Source organism: Mustela erminea, chromosome 2, assembly GCF_009829155.1.
Source record: "Mustela erminea isolate mMusErm1 chromosome 2, mMusErm1.Pri, whole genome shotgun sequence".
Classification (NCBI taxonomy): Eukaryota; Metazoa; Chordata; class Mammalia; order Carnivora; family Mustelidae; genus Mustela; species Mustela erminea.
Genome location: NC_045615.1, coordinates 41461769 through 41480738, shown reverse-complemented (window position 1 = coordinate 41480738; position 18970 = coordinate 41461769). Strand labels below are relative to the sequence as shown.

The window sequence follows — 18970 nt, the reverse complement described above, 5'->3', positions numbered from 1 at the left end:
CTTGGAGAGGGTGTCTGGCAAAGGAAAAAAAGAAGCTAGAAATGTAAAATAACCTTTGAGGCTTTTCCAGGAACTATCTTTTGCACCTCACAAGATGACATCTCCACCTAGTGAGGCTTTAAGGATCTTACAGCAACTCCTAGAAATATTTTAGTTTGAACTTTTCAGACTAATACGATTTAACACAGTTTCAGCTAAAACACATGTAGTTAGACCTTAAACACATGTAGTTAGAATTAATTACTGAGAATTGAGATGGCACTGACATAAAAATAAATAATGTGGGTAATCTCAGGAGAAAGAAAGAGCAGTCACTAATAGTAATCAACATGCTAGAGCTTGCCATATTTGCAGTTCTTGAGGTAGAGAATTGACATGTTAAAAAGCAAACAAACAAACAAAAAACCCAGCCAAGTAGTTACATTCGGTGTCTGGATTTTCTGGTTAGTTTTTTAAAAATTATTATTATTATTACTATTATTATTATTATTATTTATATAGGCATATAGTCTATATACATGAGATTGGTGGTGTTCATGAACTGAAGGACAGACAGTTTAGGAAGGTATTTGTTAAGCTTCTACTTAACATGCTCTGGGCATTATACCACTTGTTTCTGGACACATTTTGAGACCGTATTGCATAGTGGTTATGTCTGCAGGGTTTACTGTGGAAATACACTTACCTGCTGTATGACCTTGAACAAACTAACTTAAACTATCTGTCTGGGTGTCTCCATCTGACACATGCAGGTACATGGGGCAAGTACCTTTGTCAACGTTATTATGAGAATTAAATGAACTAATATGTGAAAATATCTTATAGTCGTTTCTGGAACATAACAAGTGCTCAATATTTGTTAACATTATTTATCATTAATGCTCCCAATCCCTGGGACACCTGGGTGGCTCAGTCGGTTAAGCCGCTGCTTTCTGCTCAGCTCACGGTCCTGGGATGGAGCCCTGTATCAGGGTTCTTGCTGGACGGGGAACGTCCTTTTCTTTCTGACTGCTGCTGCTACCCCTGCTTGTGCTCTCTCTCTCTCTGACAAATACATAAATATAAATCTTAAAAAAAAAAAAAATCCTCCCAATCCCCATTATGTCATGACCAGAAAATGGTAACATGGATTTGAGTCCAGATCCATTAGACTCCCAAGTCCTTGCTAATTCCTACTACGAGAAGAGGGATTAAAAAGCACACAAGCATGTCTTGTTAACAAAATGTAAGACATTTGTTAGTGTCTTGAACATAGGGAGACAAATTAAAATCACTAGTTAATGTAGAAGAAAGCACCTTGACGTTGGGTATTTGGGCACCTAGGTCTTTGTGTAACCCAGTGGATTATTCTGGCTATCAAGTCCCTCATTTGTGAAAGCAGAAGCTACGAGATGGGGGTTCTTTCCAGTCCTATTATTCTGAGTCTATTAGTCAAAAGAATAAGTTCCTAAAGCCGTTTTTATTTTCTTTGCCATTTAAACTCATGCAATATCTTCAAAGGAAGCAAAATTCAAGGCGTGTATGTAGAATAACGCACAACCGTACCTGTGAAAGTTGGTTTTACACAAGCATAATACCTGGTTCTTCAGCTCTGACACTGTCATTTCTCCCCCAAACTGATCAGGGGTGGAATCAGGACTATGACTAAGTCTCCCGATTTAGCCCATTCTCCTAGGCATTTAAACCATTTAACTTTCATGTGTCTAGTCCTATTTGCAAATCCGCCTGTTCAGCCTCATAGCTCCCCATCCTCCTCCGCCTTAATTAAAAAATGGTGTAAACTAGGAGTTTAAGACTTGAAAGCTCCGTGAAAAGAGAAGAATCATGACAGTATATCCATATTTTCCCCGAAGTAAAAGAAGTATGTCAAAATCGTAGCCTTCGTTTTTGAACACCTTAACACCTTAACAGAATTTTAACACCTTAACAGAATCCTCAACACCTTAACAAAATTTTCTTTCGGCATCATTACATGTAGGACCACCCCCTAAAACTTGTTCTCCTAATTCCAATTGGTTAAAGTGCTTGTCGCTCCATGCGCTTTTAGTCCCCTCAGAGAGCCTCATTCAGATGAAAACCGTGGTCCCTCCCACTCTCCCCTCCCTAACTCCTCCCCGGGGCTGGTCACTGATTGGTTGAGGTTCCACTCCTCGTGGGGAGGTCTAGACCACTGCGCGCAGCGCCTGCTGGGAGACAAACCTAGGCGCGAGGACCGCGCGAGCTCCTCCGCGTGGGCTCCCCTCCCCCTGCGGCGACCTCCGCTCTGACCGACTGGTCCCCGAAACGGTGGCGGCGGTTTGTGGTCGTTGGTCCCAGGGATTTAGGACCAACATTTGAAGGCCAGAAGGGGTGAGGAGGGGATGGGGACAGCGGGGTCACTGCCAAACCGCTGGTAACGGCTGGAGACCCTGCCTCCCAGCCGCAAAAGGCCCTGCCCGACACACTGTCGCGCCAAATGCGCAGTGGGGACCCACGCCCCGCTGGAGGCGGTGTCTGCCGGATTCGCCCTTTTCACTCCCCTGCCCCGTCGAGCCCCGGGAGAGCTAGTGTCAGAGGCTCGGCTTCCTGGCCCCAGAGGGCATCTTTGACTGGATAACTCCCGCTGTCACCCTTTGCGCCGCGTGGTACGAGGCGTCTGGCTCCCAGTTCCCCGGGCCGTCGGGGGGCCTCTCGGCGGCTCCCTCCGCCCCCCCGGCGCCCTTCCCTCTTTCTGCCTTATTTCCGCTCTCCCCCGCCGCCTTCCGGCTGCTTCCCACCTCCATGTTCTCCTAACCCCGCGTCCGTCGACTGCCGCACGTCAAGGGTGTCCGGCCGTTGTCGCGCTCGCGCGTTCCCCTCTAGAGGCTTTGGGACGACGTCCGGGGCGTCCCGACTGCTGGGTGAGATTTGGCAATCCGGTCGTTTTCACGGAGTTCTGGGGATGAGCCTCGAACTTTCCTCTGCCTTTGACTCTTTCTCTTTATTCCCCAAGTGCTCTCTTGTGTGTAGGGGTTTGAACAGCGAAAGGTTGCGGGTGTGCGGGCAAGATAACTGACCCCCTACCTCCCCCCTGCCCCCGACTCGCGCCGCAGGCCGCCACGGACGGTAATACTCGCAATAGTATCATCTGTGTTTCGTAACGTCTAGTAGTTTCAATCGCAAACTTTTTAGCGTCTTTTCTTTGGAGTCCTGGAAGGACCACGAAACCTGGAGTCCGGAGATCCGGGGTTTAATCGTGGCGTTGATGCGAATTCTGAGATCCTTGGGAAGCCAGGACCATTGGGGCACCAGGTTCCTCCTCTGTGAATTTTGTTAATGTTGAAGTTTCTTTTAAGCTCTCCCTTTCTATTCTTGACAAGTAATTTATAGCCTTTATAATATACGATGATTGTAACACAGGCCGATATTGCCGATGGAATATCGGGAGGAGCTTTTCAAGACTCGGCTTCTCTTTACAGATCTGTTCCACTTTGTGCTTGAGAATGGCGTCAGAGTCAGGAAGCAGGATATGTTGAGTGTATAAGTACACTAATATATAAATAACATACCCACTGTTGGTAGGATTTTCCTTACATGAATAATAGGAAGATATTTTCATTTCAGGAATCACTACAATGTATAGTTGCGCATTTGGACAAACTTCAGTTCAGAGATTTTCAGAATTAAAGCTCCTCAGCTGTAATGATTGACTTCTTTCCAGGGTACATATCTAAAGGTTTCTTCTTAAAAATTTGTTGTTGTTTTTTTTTGCACCTATATGCCATAATAGACATAAAGATCTGTTAGTGCCGCAATTAGCAGCGCCTTAATTTCTGTTTAAGGCACTGCTTATTTGCTAATTTTCACTTTAGAGGGTGGAGTATTGGACTTGAGCATTATTGCCAAAGATTATAATACATATCAACGTCTGGAATATACATGTGTAATATTGGATGTATTATGAGTTAACAATTATAAGAATATGCCGAATTTATGGACTGAAATTAAGCCTCATATTTTTAATGCTGTCATTTTTGTTGTTAGGAAACAGACATGTTTTAAGGAGGGTTTATAACTATAAATGAAATAATTTAAAATCTGTCCGGATTTGTATATTAATGCTGGGTTGTGTCTTATTTTATTTTACTATCTTATCATTGGTAAAGCAAAAAAAAAAAAAAAAATGAGGAAAGAAAATGTGATCTCTATGTTCAAACTGTCACATTTTGGATGAAAGCTTTTAGAAAAACTTATGTAAGGAGTAGCAGTGTATTAGGTAGTGGCATACAAGAATTTTGGTTGTATTGTGCATATCTTTATCCTAAATTCCGAGAATTTTGTGTTCAACACAGTATTTAAAAAATTTATTGTTAATTATAAATTAAAAACTGTACTGTCCTCCACAGTATTACTAAAAGTTGTGAAACACCCAGTGCCAACGCTTTTTATACATTATATATTTAACTTCTAGGAATAAAAATGTGTCCTCATATTTTAATAAAAATAACTTAAAATGGAATTGAATTGATCCATCTATACCTTTTTACTCTGAAATACTGTTAGACTTCTAAATCCATACACTTTTGAGTAATCCTTCTCAGTTTCCAACCATGTGGAAAATAGTGCAGTCTGTTAATAAAATGAGCTGCCAGTAAAAAACTTTCATTGACTTGGCCTCCGTGGTCTAAGCCTACCATACTCAATTGAACTAACAAATCAGGAATTTAATACCACGTAATTTAAGGAATGCCATAAATATCTAATGTGATTTCTATAAAAGCATTTTGATACCTTAAAAATTAATGTTTTCTTCACTATTGTATTCACATTTTAAAAATCATAGTAAAATTTATAAAATGTTTATTTTCACTTGATAAATTTTTACCGTAATTCATAAAATGAAGTTTCAACTTAAGTAGTTTAAATGTGGCTGACACAGATTTCTTTAGATAAATGATTAATTTTCATATATATTTTGCTAAAATAGTGCTAGTTATTTTTTGGTTAATATCTATTTTGAAAGGCAGTATGAATTTGAAAATTTATATTTTTGTCAACTTATTAAGGATGCTTAAAATTAATGAGGATAAAGTTAGCAGTTAAAGCTAAAGGCTTGATTTGAACCATTAGTTGAATACCTGTCCTGTGATTGGTTATGCCATTTGGCTGTCTACTTTATAGCTCAGAGGATTTTTTTCTTTAACTTTTCTTCTAATTTTACTTTTGAAACTCAGCTGGGGAGGAATCTTTGAAAGTTCAAAATTCAGGAAAAAAATTTATCCATGAAAACTAGAGTTTATATGTGATATAATAACTTTTATAACAACTTTTAATCTGCTGTCCCCACTTTTTTTTTTTTTTTCTGTTTATGTCAAGAACCTCCTTCCTTTACTCAGATTCCTTGGGTCAGCAAGACTAATTGAGCCTAGAAGCTTCAGTTGGTATGTCAGTTTGGTTATGATATATAGGACTGCTATGCTTTCTTGGAAATTTGGTAATTCTCAGATTGATTCTGGAATATTTTACAGTAAATATAAAGATGGTATGTCTGTTTTAGATTTGATTTTCAATTCTCTTGTTAAGGTTCTTAAATTCTGGCTTTTTTTAGAAATGTAGTTTGTTAAATTAAGTATGGTACTAAAGATAGATATTTTTACTTTTTTGCATTAGCTATGTGTATATATTACTTGTGTTGTGGAGGCTTTAGGATAAAACATATATTCATTTCTTTTTAAAAAAAAAATTATTTGGGAGAGAGGGAGAGCAGAGTGAGAGAGAGAGTGCACACACACAAAAGTTGAGGAGAGGAGCAGGAGAAGCAGACTCCCCACCGACCTCAAGACTCAGTCCCAGAACCCAGGGATCATGACCTGAGCCAAAGGCAGACATTAACTGAGCCACCCAGGTGCCCCTTTCTAAAGAGAGGGTGAGACCCCCCCCCCCAAAAAAAAAAAAGTGTGAGATTAGTGAATCTCCTGTATGTCTTACACTTATGTAATTTTAAGTTTTTAAGATATTTTGGTTGAGATTTCTTTAAATGTATGAAGTCCAGCATAGTTTTCTAGTTGTTATCTATTAAAAAGAGTCTTTAATGTGTAGACTGAGCAATTTCAACATGAAACCCTAGATATCTTTAAAAATACAACTTTAGAGACATGAATTGACCCAAAATATATATCTGTAAGTAATTGCTGGGGTGGGTTTTATTGCACACATCAACCATTTAGAGTAAGCTATGAGTTACAGAAAAACAAAACAAAACTGTGTATTAATTAAATTCTACATCTTGGGTAGAATGGAAGCAGAAGGTATATTTACCAGTTGTTTTTATAACAGTAAATAGATATGTAAGGTAGCATATTAAACTAGTGGCATGTTTAAAATCTATAAATCTCATATTTGCCTCTTCTCCACATTGTATCAACGTAATGTCTTTAGTGTAATGGACCAGCATAGTGTCCCACGGGGTGGGCCGTCTTAAGTTTATAAATGTCTGAAGGTTTGAGCCACAGGTCTTTTTGGTTACTAGTTTTGTGACCTTAAGCAAGTCTAATATTCTCTTAGTAGAAAATCTTCAAGGATGGTATAATGTCAAAACCTAGTAAAAACAATCTTAAATGGAGAAAGGTAGCTTTATTATTTTTTAAAAAATGTTTCTTCAGAATATCACATATACTTGTTCTTCACATGTAAACACATTTTTAAAATGGATCAAGCTAAAGGCTTGATTTGAACTGTTACTTGAATAATCAGTCTCATTACAAGGATGACAGAATGTCGACTATTTAAAAAGACAGTGTAGAAGGTGCCTGAGTGGCTCAGTGTGTTAAGCCTCTGCCTTTGGCTCAGGTCGTGATCTCAGGGTTCTGGGATAGAGGCCCGCATCAGCTCTCTGCTCAGCAGGGAGTCAGTCCCCCCTCACCCCTCTGCCTGCCTCTCTGCCTACTTGTGATCTCTTTCTCTCTGTGTCAAGTAAATAACATAAAAAAAAAAAAAAGTGTAGAATCATTTTTCACTGGTCCAACCAGGACAGTTTTTAAATATTTTCTGAATATATTTGGAAAGATTGTTCTTAATTAAGCATGAAAATAAGAAAGTTATGTCTTGGGGGTGCCTGGATGGCTTAGTCGGTTAAGTGTCCGACTCTGGATTTCAGCTCATGATTTTGGGGCCATGCTGGTTGTGGCACCTGCTTAGGATTCTCTGTCTCCTTCTCCCTCTCTTCTCTCCTGCCTCTCACTCTCTCTTTAAAAAAAAGTTATGTCTTGGAAAAGGAGGTTAAGTTAGGCCATATCGTAGATGGGACACAAGTGGGTAAAAGGTCAGAGGGGAGGTTAAGAAGAAATTGTGGGTTGAATCTAATATGATGGAATTCAGTATGGCTTTAAAATCCAATTACTTTGACATAGGCTAAGAAAGATTTGGGTATTTTGTTGACAGTATGCTTGATTTGAACCATCAATGCCATGCAGCTATATAGAACACTAACACATCTTTCTCTGTAATTTTGGCCACTATGCTTTTAAAGAAAAAAGAGTCAGGATAGTGAGGGAACATGAAACTGTTTGTGTAAAGAGTAGTTAAGGCAGCATTTTCTAAATAATTTTATAGAAAGTTAATAGAAGTAGTAAGGTCGTGTAGGGTGGAAGGAAGTAGGGTATTGTGTTGAAATAGGAGTTATAGCTGAAAGATTTGTTTTAACTGAAAGTTTTCATGGCCTTAAATATGCTGATTTTCATTGTGATACTCTTAAAAGAGTGGTATAGTGATTCTCAGATGTATTTAGGTATGGAACACATTTTTGAGGCCTGTTAATTGCTCCTGGAATAGTATTCTAAGGGATACCATTCTGGGAAATGTTGGGTTTAAGGAACAGATAATATTTAGCTTGAAGAAAAGGAAAATCATTTTTCAAATGCAGTTCCATGAAAGAGACATGTTCAGTTTGGCCAGAAGGGTAATATGAAGATCTATATGTGAAAGTTACAAGGAAGAAATTCTGATCTATTCTAAGGAGGAACTTTTCTTCAAGAGTTAACCAAAGTTAAATTGTTTTAAAGAACAGTGAGTTTCCTATAAGAATTCAAGAATAAAATAGGTGACTGCTTCGCCCTAATTTTGTAAAGAGGTGCAAACATCAGGTGGGTGATAGAATGAGATAATTTTTAGGATCTCTAAAAAATCTGACATTATTTATTAGAGTTTTTCCAAAAGGTTTTTTTTTGTTGACTTTTTCCCCCTCTAAGTTAATACAGGTTTTTTTTTTTTTAATGGTATAGTTTTTCAAGAGGCATGAGTAACTAAATAGTTGTTATAGTTGTATTTAAAAAAAAAAAGATTGATGTGAAAAAAATTTAGATTTAGATACTGGTTTTGCAATTTATATGATTTCAGGCGAATCACATCACTTTTCAGAGATCTCAGATTATTAAATATCTAAAATGGAGGTAGTCTAAAGTAGGGCTTGGAGCCCAACATTTAGACAGACAGGTCTCTGATTTGAGTATCTACCCTACCAATTTGCGGGCACTATAACTTTATCTTAGTCTCAGTTTATTTTTGAAATAAAATAGAATAATACCTCACAGGGTAATGAAATGATGTTTATAAAGTGTCTGTCATGCAGGGTATATAAGGTGCTAAATAAATGAATGCAGAAATAAACATAAAATGGAATTTCCTAGATTAGGAATGTAAAGGTAAATGTAAAGTAACCCGTCAAAGATCTCCTGACTAAGCACAGAATTCAGGTCTTCTTTCACCCAAGTCTATTATTTGTAATTAAATTGCAATAATCCCATCCTTTCTGTCTTAGTCACTGAATGGTAATCACATACCAGGGAGTGTACCTGGTTGTAGAGATTTGGAAATGAAAGACTAGACTCTGGCTATTTGGCAAAATTTAGGGGAGAGGGAGGTAGAAGGGATCGACAGACCAGCACTCTCAGATGGGTTCTGTGATGATAGTACAAATAGAGGAATACTTATTTAGCATTGAGACGGGAGGGTCATGGGGTGGTTTTCCTGAAGGATATTAGGAATGGGAAAGGCAAAGAGAGTGAGAAAGGACTGTGGGAACAGGCTATACAAAGGCTGGTATGTGAGAACTTGGCACATTTGACAAATTGCAAAAAGGTAAGTATTGTTGTTCACATATATTAAGAAATGAAATTGGAGAAGTAGACTGGGCCAGATTATGAAAGGACTTTTAAAAGTGACCTTTTCTTTTTCAAAGATTTATTTATTTATTGCAGTGAGGGGAAGGAGGAGAGGAAGAGGGAGAGATTCAAGCAAGACTCTTCACTGAGCGCAGAGCCCCCAGACGTTGCGCTTGATCTCAGGACTCTGAGATCAGACCTGAGCTGAAACCAAAGTTGAATGCTTAATTGACTGTGACACCTAGGCAACTCTATGGCTTTTTAAAGAGTTTAGATTTTATATTTAAGGAAGAGTGGAAACCCTCAAAAAGGCTTCTTACTTTTAATACAAGTAGTACATGGTTTTGACAGTCACAGAAAAGTGAAAATTAGAGTACTCTGACTCCTCATTCCTACTTACCAATGATAATTACTGTTTAAATGTCTTGTAACTATTTCTAAAAATTTTTTATGCTTCTACAAACGTGTGAATGTATATGTGAATATCTTTAAACAAAACATTTCAGTTGGTAAACCAGTAAACATCTTGTTTTCCAATGTAATTTTTTAAAGATTTTTATTTATTTATTTGTCAGACAGAGATCACAAGTAGGCAGAGAAGGCAGGCAGAGAGAGGAAGGGAAGCAGGCTCCCTGCTGAGCAGAGAACCCAATGCAGGGCTGGATCCCAGAACCCTGGGATCATGACCTGAGCCGAAGGCAGAGGCTTTAACCCACTGAGCCACCCAGGCGCCACCCTCATATATTTCCTAGTATTTTTCCATATCAGTACATACAAATCTGACATTCTCTAACAGTTACATAATATTCCATTATGTAGTTATACCATAATTTTTTAATATTTTATTCGTAGACAACTAGCTATTTTTTTAGATTTTTGGTCTTTTTTTAAAGATTTTATTTATTTACTTGAGAGAGAGATGCTTAACCAACTGAGTCACTCGGGGGCCCTTCCAGATTTTTGCTTTTACATACCTTGTTTCAGCCCACATATTTTTGCATACTTGTGAAACTATATCTGTAGGTTAATTTTTTAGTGATTACTTAGTTTATAAACACTTTAGATTTTGATAAATATTAGCAAATTTCCATCTAAAAAGATAATTCCAATTAAATACATGCCTCTTAACAGTATATGAAGTCCTATGAGGATTTTTCTGAATTTTCTGTAGATTCTTCATCTAACAAATAATTCTTGAGCACCTACTATGTACCAAACACTGTAGTGGATAGCAGGCTAATTGTTCAAGGCATATGGAGTCTCTGCCTTTAGACACAGCCCAGAGTTAAAACCATAGGAAGTCCATAGGTGGTGTTTGGTCTGTACAGTGTTTGTTACTGTTTATATATTTGATATAATTTTCAGTTTTTTTGTTTGGTTTATTTTGGTTTTTTTGAGTGTGCAATACTCTGTTTTCAAGGAACCATGTTTGAATACTTCCGCTTGGCAGGAAGTTACCTTCTGTGGCAGTCCTTTCTAACTTAGCACAGTTCTGTCTGCTAAGTAGAAAGTTATATTACTCTCTGTCCCCAGCACCAGACATTCGTGATTGTAATTCTGCCCCTTAGGGTCATCATTATGACTGAAAGTCCAGTAAAGTGACTTGGACATAGAAAACATTTAATAACGGTATAGAGAATTGAACTGAATTTTGAGAATTTGACTCATTAAGTTTTGAATTGGAATTTAGAACTAATATATAACCAGGACTGTTTGAACATGATTTTCTACCAGTTACTTTTTAGTCATGCCATTTTTATGTCTGTTGAGTATCACACATGTAAATGCAATGACGTTTATGTAGCTTAGCAATATTTTACTTTATTTTTTATTGAAGTATAACATATAGTATTATGTTAGTTTCAGGTGTACAGTATAGTGACTAAACAGTTCTGTGCATTTTCACTGCTTATCTCAGTGTACTCTTAATCTTCCTCATCTGTTTCACCTACTACCCACCCATATCCCTTCTGGCAGCCACTAGTTTCTCTGTAAGAGTTTGTTTTGAGGATTTTTGGGGGTCTCTGTTTTGTCTCTTTTGTTTGTCCATTTTGTTTTATTTCTTAAATTCCACATATGAGTGAAATCTTATGATTATTTGTATTTCTCTGACTTACTTGGCTTAGCCCAATACCTTCTAGGTTCATCCATGTTGTCACAAATGGCACAACTTCATTCATTTTTTATGGCTGAATATATTGCACTATATGGAATATGCCACTTCTTTTTTTTTTTGCCACTTTTTCTTTATCCATTCATTTATCAGTGGACACTTAGGTTGCTTCCATTTCTTGGTCTTTATAAATAATGCTGCAGTGAACATAGGGGCACATACATCTTTTTAAATTAGTGTTCTCTTATTCTTTGGGTAAATACCCCGTAGTGGAATTACTGGATAATATGGTAATTCTATTTTTAATTTTTTGAGGAACCTCCATGGTGTTTCCCATGGTGGCTGTACCAAATGCATTCCTACCAGTTCTGCAGTTTAGTAGGTAAAAGTAGCTCTTTGGTTCTCAAATTAAAAAAATTTTGAGTCACATAAAAATCTGCAGATTTCTGGCTCCCCTCCTGAAAAATTGGAAAATTTGGCATAACTGGGAGACTGGATTTGATCATGATAACAATTTGCTAGAATTTTGTAGTCAATGCCCTTTTCAGATGGTGCTTAACACTTCTTATCCTTGGCCTTTCTGCTTATCTAACATTTCTTCCCAGGGACTTGTAGGCATTTGAGTTGGTCATTTAGTGGATACAAAAACTTAACATGTGCAAAACTGAACTCTGTTTCTACCCCTAAAGTCTGTTCGTCTTCCTCATCTTTCTGCTTCTCATGGCCCAGGCCAATACTTGGGTGTTATCCTTGACTTCTCTGTTTATCTCACAACCCATATCCAGTCTGTCAGTGAATTCTGTTGGATATATTTTAAAAATATATCTCATATCAGAGACTCCTTCTTTTCTTCTTTTTCCCTTCACCAGCCTCTCTGGTCCATTCTGCCATTTTCTGTCACCTGAATTTTAGTTGTAGTCTTCTCATTAGTCTCCCTGTTTCCACTTTTTGCTTTCCATTTTTGTTGTTGTTGTTAAAGGTTTGATTTTTAAGTAAACTCTACACCTAGTGTGGGGCTCGAACTCAGAACCTGAGATCAAGAGTTGCATGCTCTACCAACTGAACCAACCCGGCATACCACCTCTTTTCACTTTCCAAAACGATAGCCAAAAGACCCTTTTGAAAGGAAAGATCCTATTACTCCTGTGTTCAAGAACCTATGGTGGCTCCTCATTTAACTCAGAATAAAAGCTAAAGTCCATTGTGACCTGACTTACAAGGTCTGTGTGTCACGTGGCAGCTTGTTATCTCTTTGACCTCCTCTCCTACTATTCTTATCACACCCCCCACCGTCTTACCATACCAGTTCCCTTGCCTGTACCTTTTGTGTGCCATGCACACTTGTACCTTGTACCTTTGTCTTCGTTTTTCTATTTGTGTGCAGTGCTTTTCCCAAATACCTGCATGGATAGGTTTCTTAATTTTTTGCTCAAATGTTATCTTCTCATTGAGGTCAGTAGTAGTTATCCTATTTAAAATTATACCCTCTCTTCTGTCAGTTCCTTCCATGAGTCCTATCCCTATCTGTCCCCTGCAATACTACTACCTTTCACATATATTTCTTCCTTGTTACTTTCATTATCAGAATTTTGGTCTTTTATTTACTGATGTATCCCAGACATAAGGAATAGTATCCACATACAATTGGTGCTCAACAAACATTTGTTGGACAAGTGAATGAATCCTGAATTTGCAATCCCTGGTCTGCAGTTTGTGCTTTTCTTATTATTTTATTAGTCAATTTATTAGACAATAATCCTTTATTAGAAGTTAGTTTTATTTATTGTTGCATATTAATTAGATAGTAAATACATTTATAGTGTTTATATGAAAATAGTTTTCAGCCCTTAATACTTAATCCTGGTAAGAACGCTGTGAGGTAGAAACTATTATTATCCACTTTTTTTTTTTAAAGATTTTATTTATTTATTTGACAGACAGATCAGAAGTAGGCAGAGAGGCAGACAGAGAGAGAGAGAGAGAGAGGAGGAAGCAGGCTCCCTGCTAAGCAGAGAGCCCAATACAGGTCTCGATCCCAGGATCCTGGATCATGACCTGAGCCGAAGGCTGAGGCTTTAAACCACTGAGCCACCCAGGTGCCCTATTATTATCCATTTTTTTTTAAAATTTTATTTATTTGACAGAGAGAGATCACAAGTAGGCAGAGAGGCAGGCAGAGAGAGAGGGGGAAGCAGGCTCCCTGCTGAGCAGTGAGCCCGATATGGGGCTCCATCCCAAGACTCTCGGATCATGACCTGAGCCGAAAGCAGAGGCTTTAACCCACTGAGCCACCCAGGTGCCCCTATTATCCATTTTTTAAGGACAAGTAAACTGAAGACCAAAGTCAGAGCTAGTAAGGGAAAAGCCAGGATTTACATTTAAGCAATTATTTAGGTACTTGAATTTGTTCTTAATTTATCACACTATTCTGCTCATCTTTATTTTAAATAAACCTTAAATGTATGTGTTGCAGATAATTTTTCTCTGTTTAAAATTTTCTGTCTTGATTTTGCTTTTTTGCCCTCCAAAATAGTTTAATACTTATGTAGTAAAAATAATAGAGTAATATTTTCCTTTGAGGCTTGTTTATTTTTTTGAAGGTCCTTTTTGTTTCTAAGATTCCCCTTAGTTTTGATTTGTAGTCAAAGCTTAAGATGATCAGATACACATTTTATATCACCTTGATGGCATTATGGAGATTTTGTTTGAAGGGCGTAAGACTAAAACCTGGAACAACAGTTAGGCACCTAGTACTAACTCCAGTAAGAAATAATTGAGGACAGACTGTGGTGATGGACAGGAAGAGATTGATTTCAAGATATATTCATAGGTAAAATATGCAGGTCTTTGTGACTGATTAGCTGTGAATCAAAGGAAGACTACATTAGCTTACAAGTTGCTGGTTTTAAGTTTGGAGGAGAGGGAGTATGTTTGTTGTGATGCCGTTTATTGGTTGAATGGATGAATTGATGGGAGATATAAAACAGGAAGGAATATAAACAGGTTTGGAAGATAAAGTGGTACTCACTTTTGGATATGTTGAATTCAGGATGCCTACTGAATACCTAATTTTCTTTCCCTTTTTTTAGAGAGAGAACACTAGTGGGGGTGGGGGAGGGTCAGAGGGAGAGAGAGAATCCCAAGCAGACTCCTTGCTGAACATGGAACCTGATGAGGGGCTCTATCTTAGGACCCTGAGATCATGACCTGAGGCGAAATCAAGAGTCAGACCCTTAACCAATGGAGCCTGAGTATCTCATTTTCAATACGTTCATTCAGCAGTTAGGTAAATGAATCTTAGCTTCCTGAAGAAAACTGGGCTACTAAGTTGAAGGAATAAGGTAGATGGCAGGTAGAAAATATATGGGTCTATGAGCTACTTTCCTGCCTTGTTTTCTTCAGAATTACTTCATTGAATAAAATATAACAGCTCGCAAAGAGCTTTAAAGACTGTGAAAAGTTTGTATGTCTCTTATATGTGTGATATTAATGTGTTTGTAGCTATATTCATCACTCAGAAAACTTCAGCTATTTTACAATTAGGAGGGATTCTAGAAGTCACCTGACTTAGGTATATGAATTCATAATTTCTGAATATTCCACTTGCATAAAAGTCAGTTTGGATACTTTGTTTTTTGAGGGGCTTTTAAGGTAAAATTGTGGCAAAAGGGCATTTTCTTGGCAGGAGGGGATATTGAGATCAGGAAGACCTGGTATTGAATTCTTTCTGTGCCACTTTCTGGCCCCATGATCTTGGATAATTTATCTTTCTTAGCCTCAGTTTTTTCATCTGTGGAAATAATTTTATTTTAGCAAGGTTGAGACTCCCTTTTAGTAGTTTTAGAAGCTAGAGATAATGTATACATGTTTTCTTGTGTTTATAATAGGCTACTAAATAAACGGAACCTCTTCTGATTTTTGTTTTCAACCTGTTTCTATCCAGTGTCATACTTTTGTTCTGAAATCAGTTACTGTAAAGATAAGTATCTGGATTCTAAGCTAGAGTTATTTGCAGATGTTTAATGGTTCTAAAGGTTCCAATATATGCATAAAATTAGTATTCATGTTTATGTCCAAAAAATGAGTTTAGAGGTTTTTAACAACAGTTAGCTAACTTAATATCCATGAAAGCTATGAGATAGGCAGTGTATTTTCTGCATTTTAAAGGTGAGAAAATTAGGTTACAGAAGGGCTAAGTAAGTTAAAATTATAGCTAGTTGAGTGCAAAAGGATTTGAATCTAGGCAGTCTGGCTTCAGAGCCACAGTCTACTAAGTACTAGCGAGTAAAACTGCAGTGACAGTTTTCACTTACTCTAGAGCAGTAATTCTTTGGTAATGTCGTCTCCATTCCCACCCTCTGTCCACTGTAGAGATGCTAATGCTCTTCCCTAGGTTTGTGTCTGCCACAGCACAACTCCTCTGCCCCAATCTTTGAGAAAATGCAAGATGTTTCTGAAAACAGCAAAAACAAAAGCACTGTGGGTATGTGAAAAAATAAGATGAGCTGCCCTCTATATTTGTCAAAACTAACCTTTAATTAAGCCTCAGGTGATTCTAACAAGACTTTTACTTCATTGCCCCATTCATTTGCAATAACTTGTATTGGTATTCTCATTTTATAGTGAGTAGAGAGAAAATAAGCTGACCAATTTGCACAGCTATAAAGTGGCAGAGCTAAGTCAAATTGAGGTGCTCTGGCTAAAAGTTCTGTACTTTTTTAAATGCTGTGCTGTGGTTTGGTTTCCATTTATAATAAGAAAAGTTTTGTTGAAAGTCAAAAATGGCTTGCTCAGTGCAAGATTTTAGTTTTTTTTTAAGAGAACCTTTTTTTTATTTTTAAGATTTTATTTATTTGTCAGAGAGGGAAAGAGAGAGAGAGGGTACAAGCAGGGGGAGCGGCAGGCAGAAGGAGAAGCAGGCTCCCAGCTGAGCAAGGAGCCCGATGCAGGACTCCCATCTCAGGACCCTGGGATCATGACCTGAGCTGAAGGCAGATGATTAACCACCTGAGTCGCCTAGGTGTTTTAATTTTGATTTTAACTTTTTAAGAATTATTTATTTGACAGAGAGAGAGTGAGAGCACAAGCTAGGCAAGCAGCAGGCACAGGGTGAGGGAGAGCCAGACTTGCTGCTGAGCAGGGAGCCTGATGCGGGGCTTTACCCCAGGACCCTGGGATCATGACCTGAGCTGAAGGCAATACTTAATTAACTGAGCCACCCAGGCACCTCTGTGGATTTTAATTTTTGTATTTGTTAATGATAACACCAAGTAAGAGAGACATAAAATTAAGAAATAGAGTAAATCAGAGTATTAATCTTTTGGATCAAAGTGATTTTTCTGGCAACCTAAGGATATGGTAATTAAGTTCATTTAAAAAAATTAAAAACACATCTTTATATATAGTGCTCAACATAGATCTCAGGTTCTCTCTAGGTCCTGCTTACCCGTTGATGTAATTTTCTTTCTTTTTCTTTTTCTTTTTTAAGTTTTATTTATTTGAGAGAGAGAGAGAGGGAGCATGAGCCAGGAGGGGCAGAAGGAGAGGGAGAGAGAACCTTAAGCAGACTTTGCACCGAGCAGGGAGCTGGACATGGGGCTCAGTCTCAGAACCCTGAGATCATGACTGGAGCCAAAACTAAGTTGGATGCTTAACCGACTGTGCCACTGATGAGCCCCTAATGTAATTTTCTTAATCTGCTGCTAGTTGAAAATCACAGTAGTTCCTGTTTCTGCTCAGAGGAAGTGGTTTTGATCCCTACTTTCTCTAGTAGCTTCTTCTTGGAACAGGGTGGTTTGAAGTTTTGTTTACTTACTCCAAGGATCTGTTTAATTTCTGATAACTGATGGGGTCCTTAAAGACTGCTGACCACATGAAACATATTGGCATTAGGCTACATTTATCTGAAAAGTATAAGGCATAATAAAATCCAGGGGCACCTGGGTGGCTCAGTGTAACCCACTGCCTTTGGCTTAGGTCATGATCTTGGGGTCCTGGGATCTAGCCCTGCATTGGGCTCTCTGCTCGGCAGGGAGCCTGCTTCTCCCTCTCTCTCTCTCTGCCTCTCTGTCTACTTGTGATCTCTCTCTTTCTCTGTTAAATAAACAAATGAAATCTTTAAAAAAACATTATAAAATCCAGTTGGCCTATATGATAAAATAATTTAAACTTTGGGCTCCGTGGATCAGCAGTGGTCATATATTCATTGATGGCAGTATATTTATTTTGTTATTTCTGCTTTTTTCTTCTCTAACTCCTTTTCATGTATTTGTGTTTTCTATTTTTGTTGTTGTTCTTTTCTCTTTTTTACTTTTGCCTTCTTTTTTTTTTGTAGCTTAATGCTTTTTAAAGGTACTGGTTAATTGATCAGTCACACTAAGTGAAGTTTCCAGCTTCCATTATGTAACATAACTTTGTGGGCAGGACCACAGTGGTCACCAATTGTAGCAGCCACAACTGTTTTTGGTTTCTTGAACCCCAAAGAAATCCTTCATAGGTCGCTGGTGCTTCATGTCATAAACACTGATTTTGAATTTTGTTTTAGGAATTGCAACCATGAATGAAGAAAACATAGATGGAACAAATGGATGCAGTAAAGTCAGAACTGGTACTCAGAATGAAGCAGCATTACTTGCTTTGATGGAAAAGACTGGTTACAACATGGTACAGGAAAATGGGCAAAGGAAATTTGGTGGTCCTCCTCCAGGTGTGGATTTATTTATGTTCAAAAATATTGAGTCTTCAATATACATTAGGCATATATATCCACAAATATTCCAAATAATAGTTCTTTCCTTATAACTGCTGAAATACCTTAGCAGTTATTTTTACCATTGTGAGGGAAAATTGGTAGATTATGTATGTTATGCATGTTTGACTCTTACATTTTTTTTTTTCAACTCTGCTCTTGGTTTAGGAAATAGTTGAGAAGAAAGTTGGGTTGGTTGGGTTTTCTTTTTTCCAATTTTTTATTAAATTCTAGTTAGTTAACATATAGTTAATAATGGTTTCAGGAGTAGAATTTAGTGATTCATTGCTTACATATAATACCCAGTGCTCAATGCAGCAAGTGCCCTGCTTAATACCTATCCCTTCTTTAGCTCTCCCCTGGCCAACCTTCCCTCCAGGAGCCTCCCATTTATTCTCTATAGTTAATAGTCTCTTATGGTTGGCTTCCTTCTCTTTATTTTCCCCTTCCCTATGTTCATCTGTTTTGTTCCTGAAATTCCACATATGAGTGAAATTATATGGTATTTGTCGTTTTCTGACTGACTCATTTTGCTTAGCATAGTACTTTATGCATGTTGTTGCAAATGGCAGGATTTCATTCTTTTTGATGGCTGAGTAATATTCCAAAGTATACTTCTTTATCCATTCATCATTTGATGGGCATTTGGGCTCTTTCCATAATTTGGCTATTGTTGATAATGCTTCTATAAACATTGGGGTGTATATGCCCCTTCAAATCAGTATTTTGTATCCTTTAGGTAAATACCTAGTAGTGCAATTGCTCAGTCATATGGTAGCCCTGTTTTTAACTTTTTGAGAAACCTCCTAATTGTTTTCCAGAGTGACTTCACCAGTTTGCATTCCCACCAATGGTATAGAGGAAATTTATTTACTTTCTTGGAATCCTCACCAACATTTGTTGTTGCTTGTTTTATTAATTTCAGTCCTTCTTACAGGTGTGAGGTGGTATCTCATTATAGTTTTGATTTGTATTTTCCTGATGATTAGCGAT

The 18970-nt window shown here is 37.8% G+C and overlaps 1 protein-coding gene across 12 annotated transcripts in view; it reads left to right on the top strand.

Moving 5' to 3' along the window:
• Window positions 1-2182: 2182 nt before the first annotated feature.
• RBM46 (RNA binding motif protein 46) overlaps window positions 2183-18970 on the top strand; it is a 51744-nt gene continuing 34956 nt past the window's right edge. For 2 of the 12 annotated variants that reach the window (XM_032332727.1, XM_032332726.1), the window contains exons 1-5: window positions 2183-2349; window positions 3583-3680; window positions 5335-5399; window positions 15623-15712; window positions 17774-17935. In XM_032332727.1, coding sequence (XP_032188618.1) covers window positions 15670-15712; window positions 17774-17935 — 205 coding nt within the window. In that variant the 5' untranslated portion in view covers window positions 2183-2349; window positions 3583-3680; window positions 5335-5399; window positions 15623-15669. The other 10 variants (XM_032332729.1, XM_032332728.1, XM_032332717.1 and 7 more) reach the window with 9 other exon arrangements.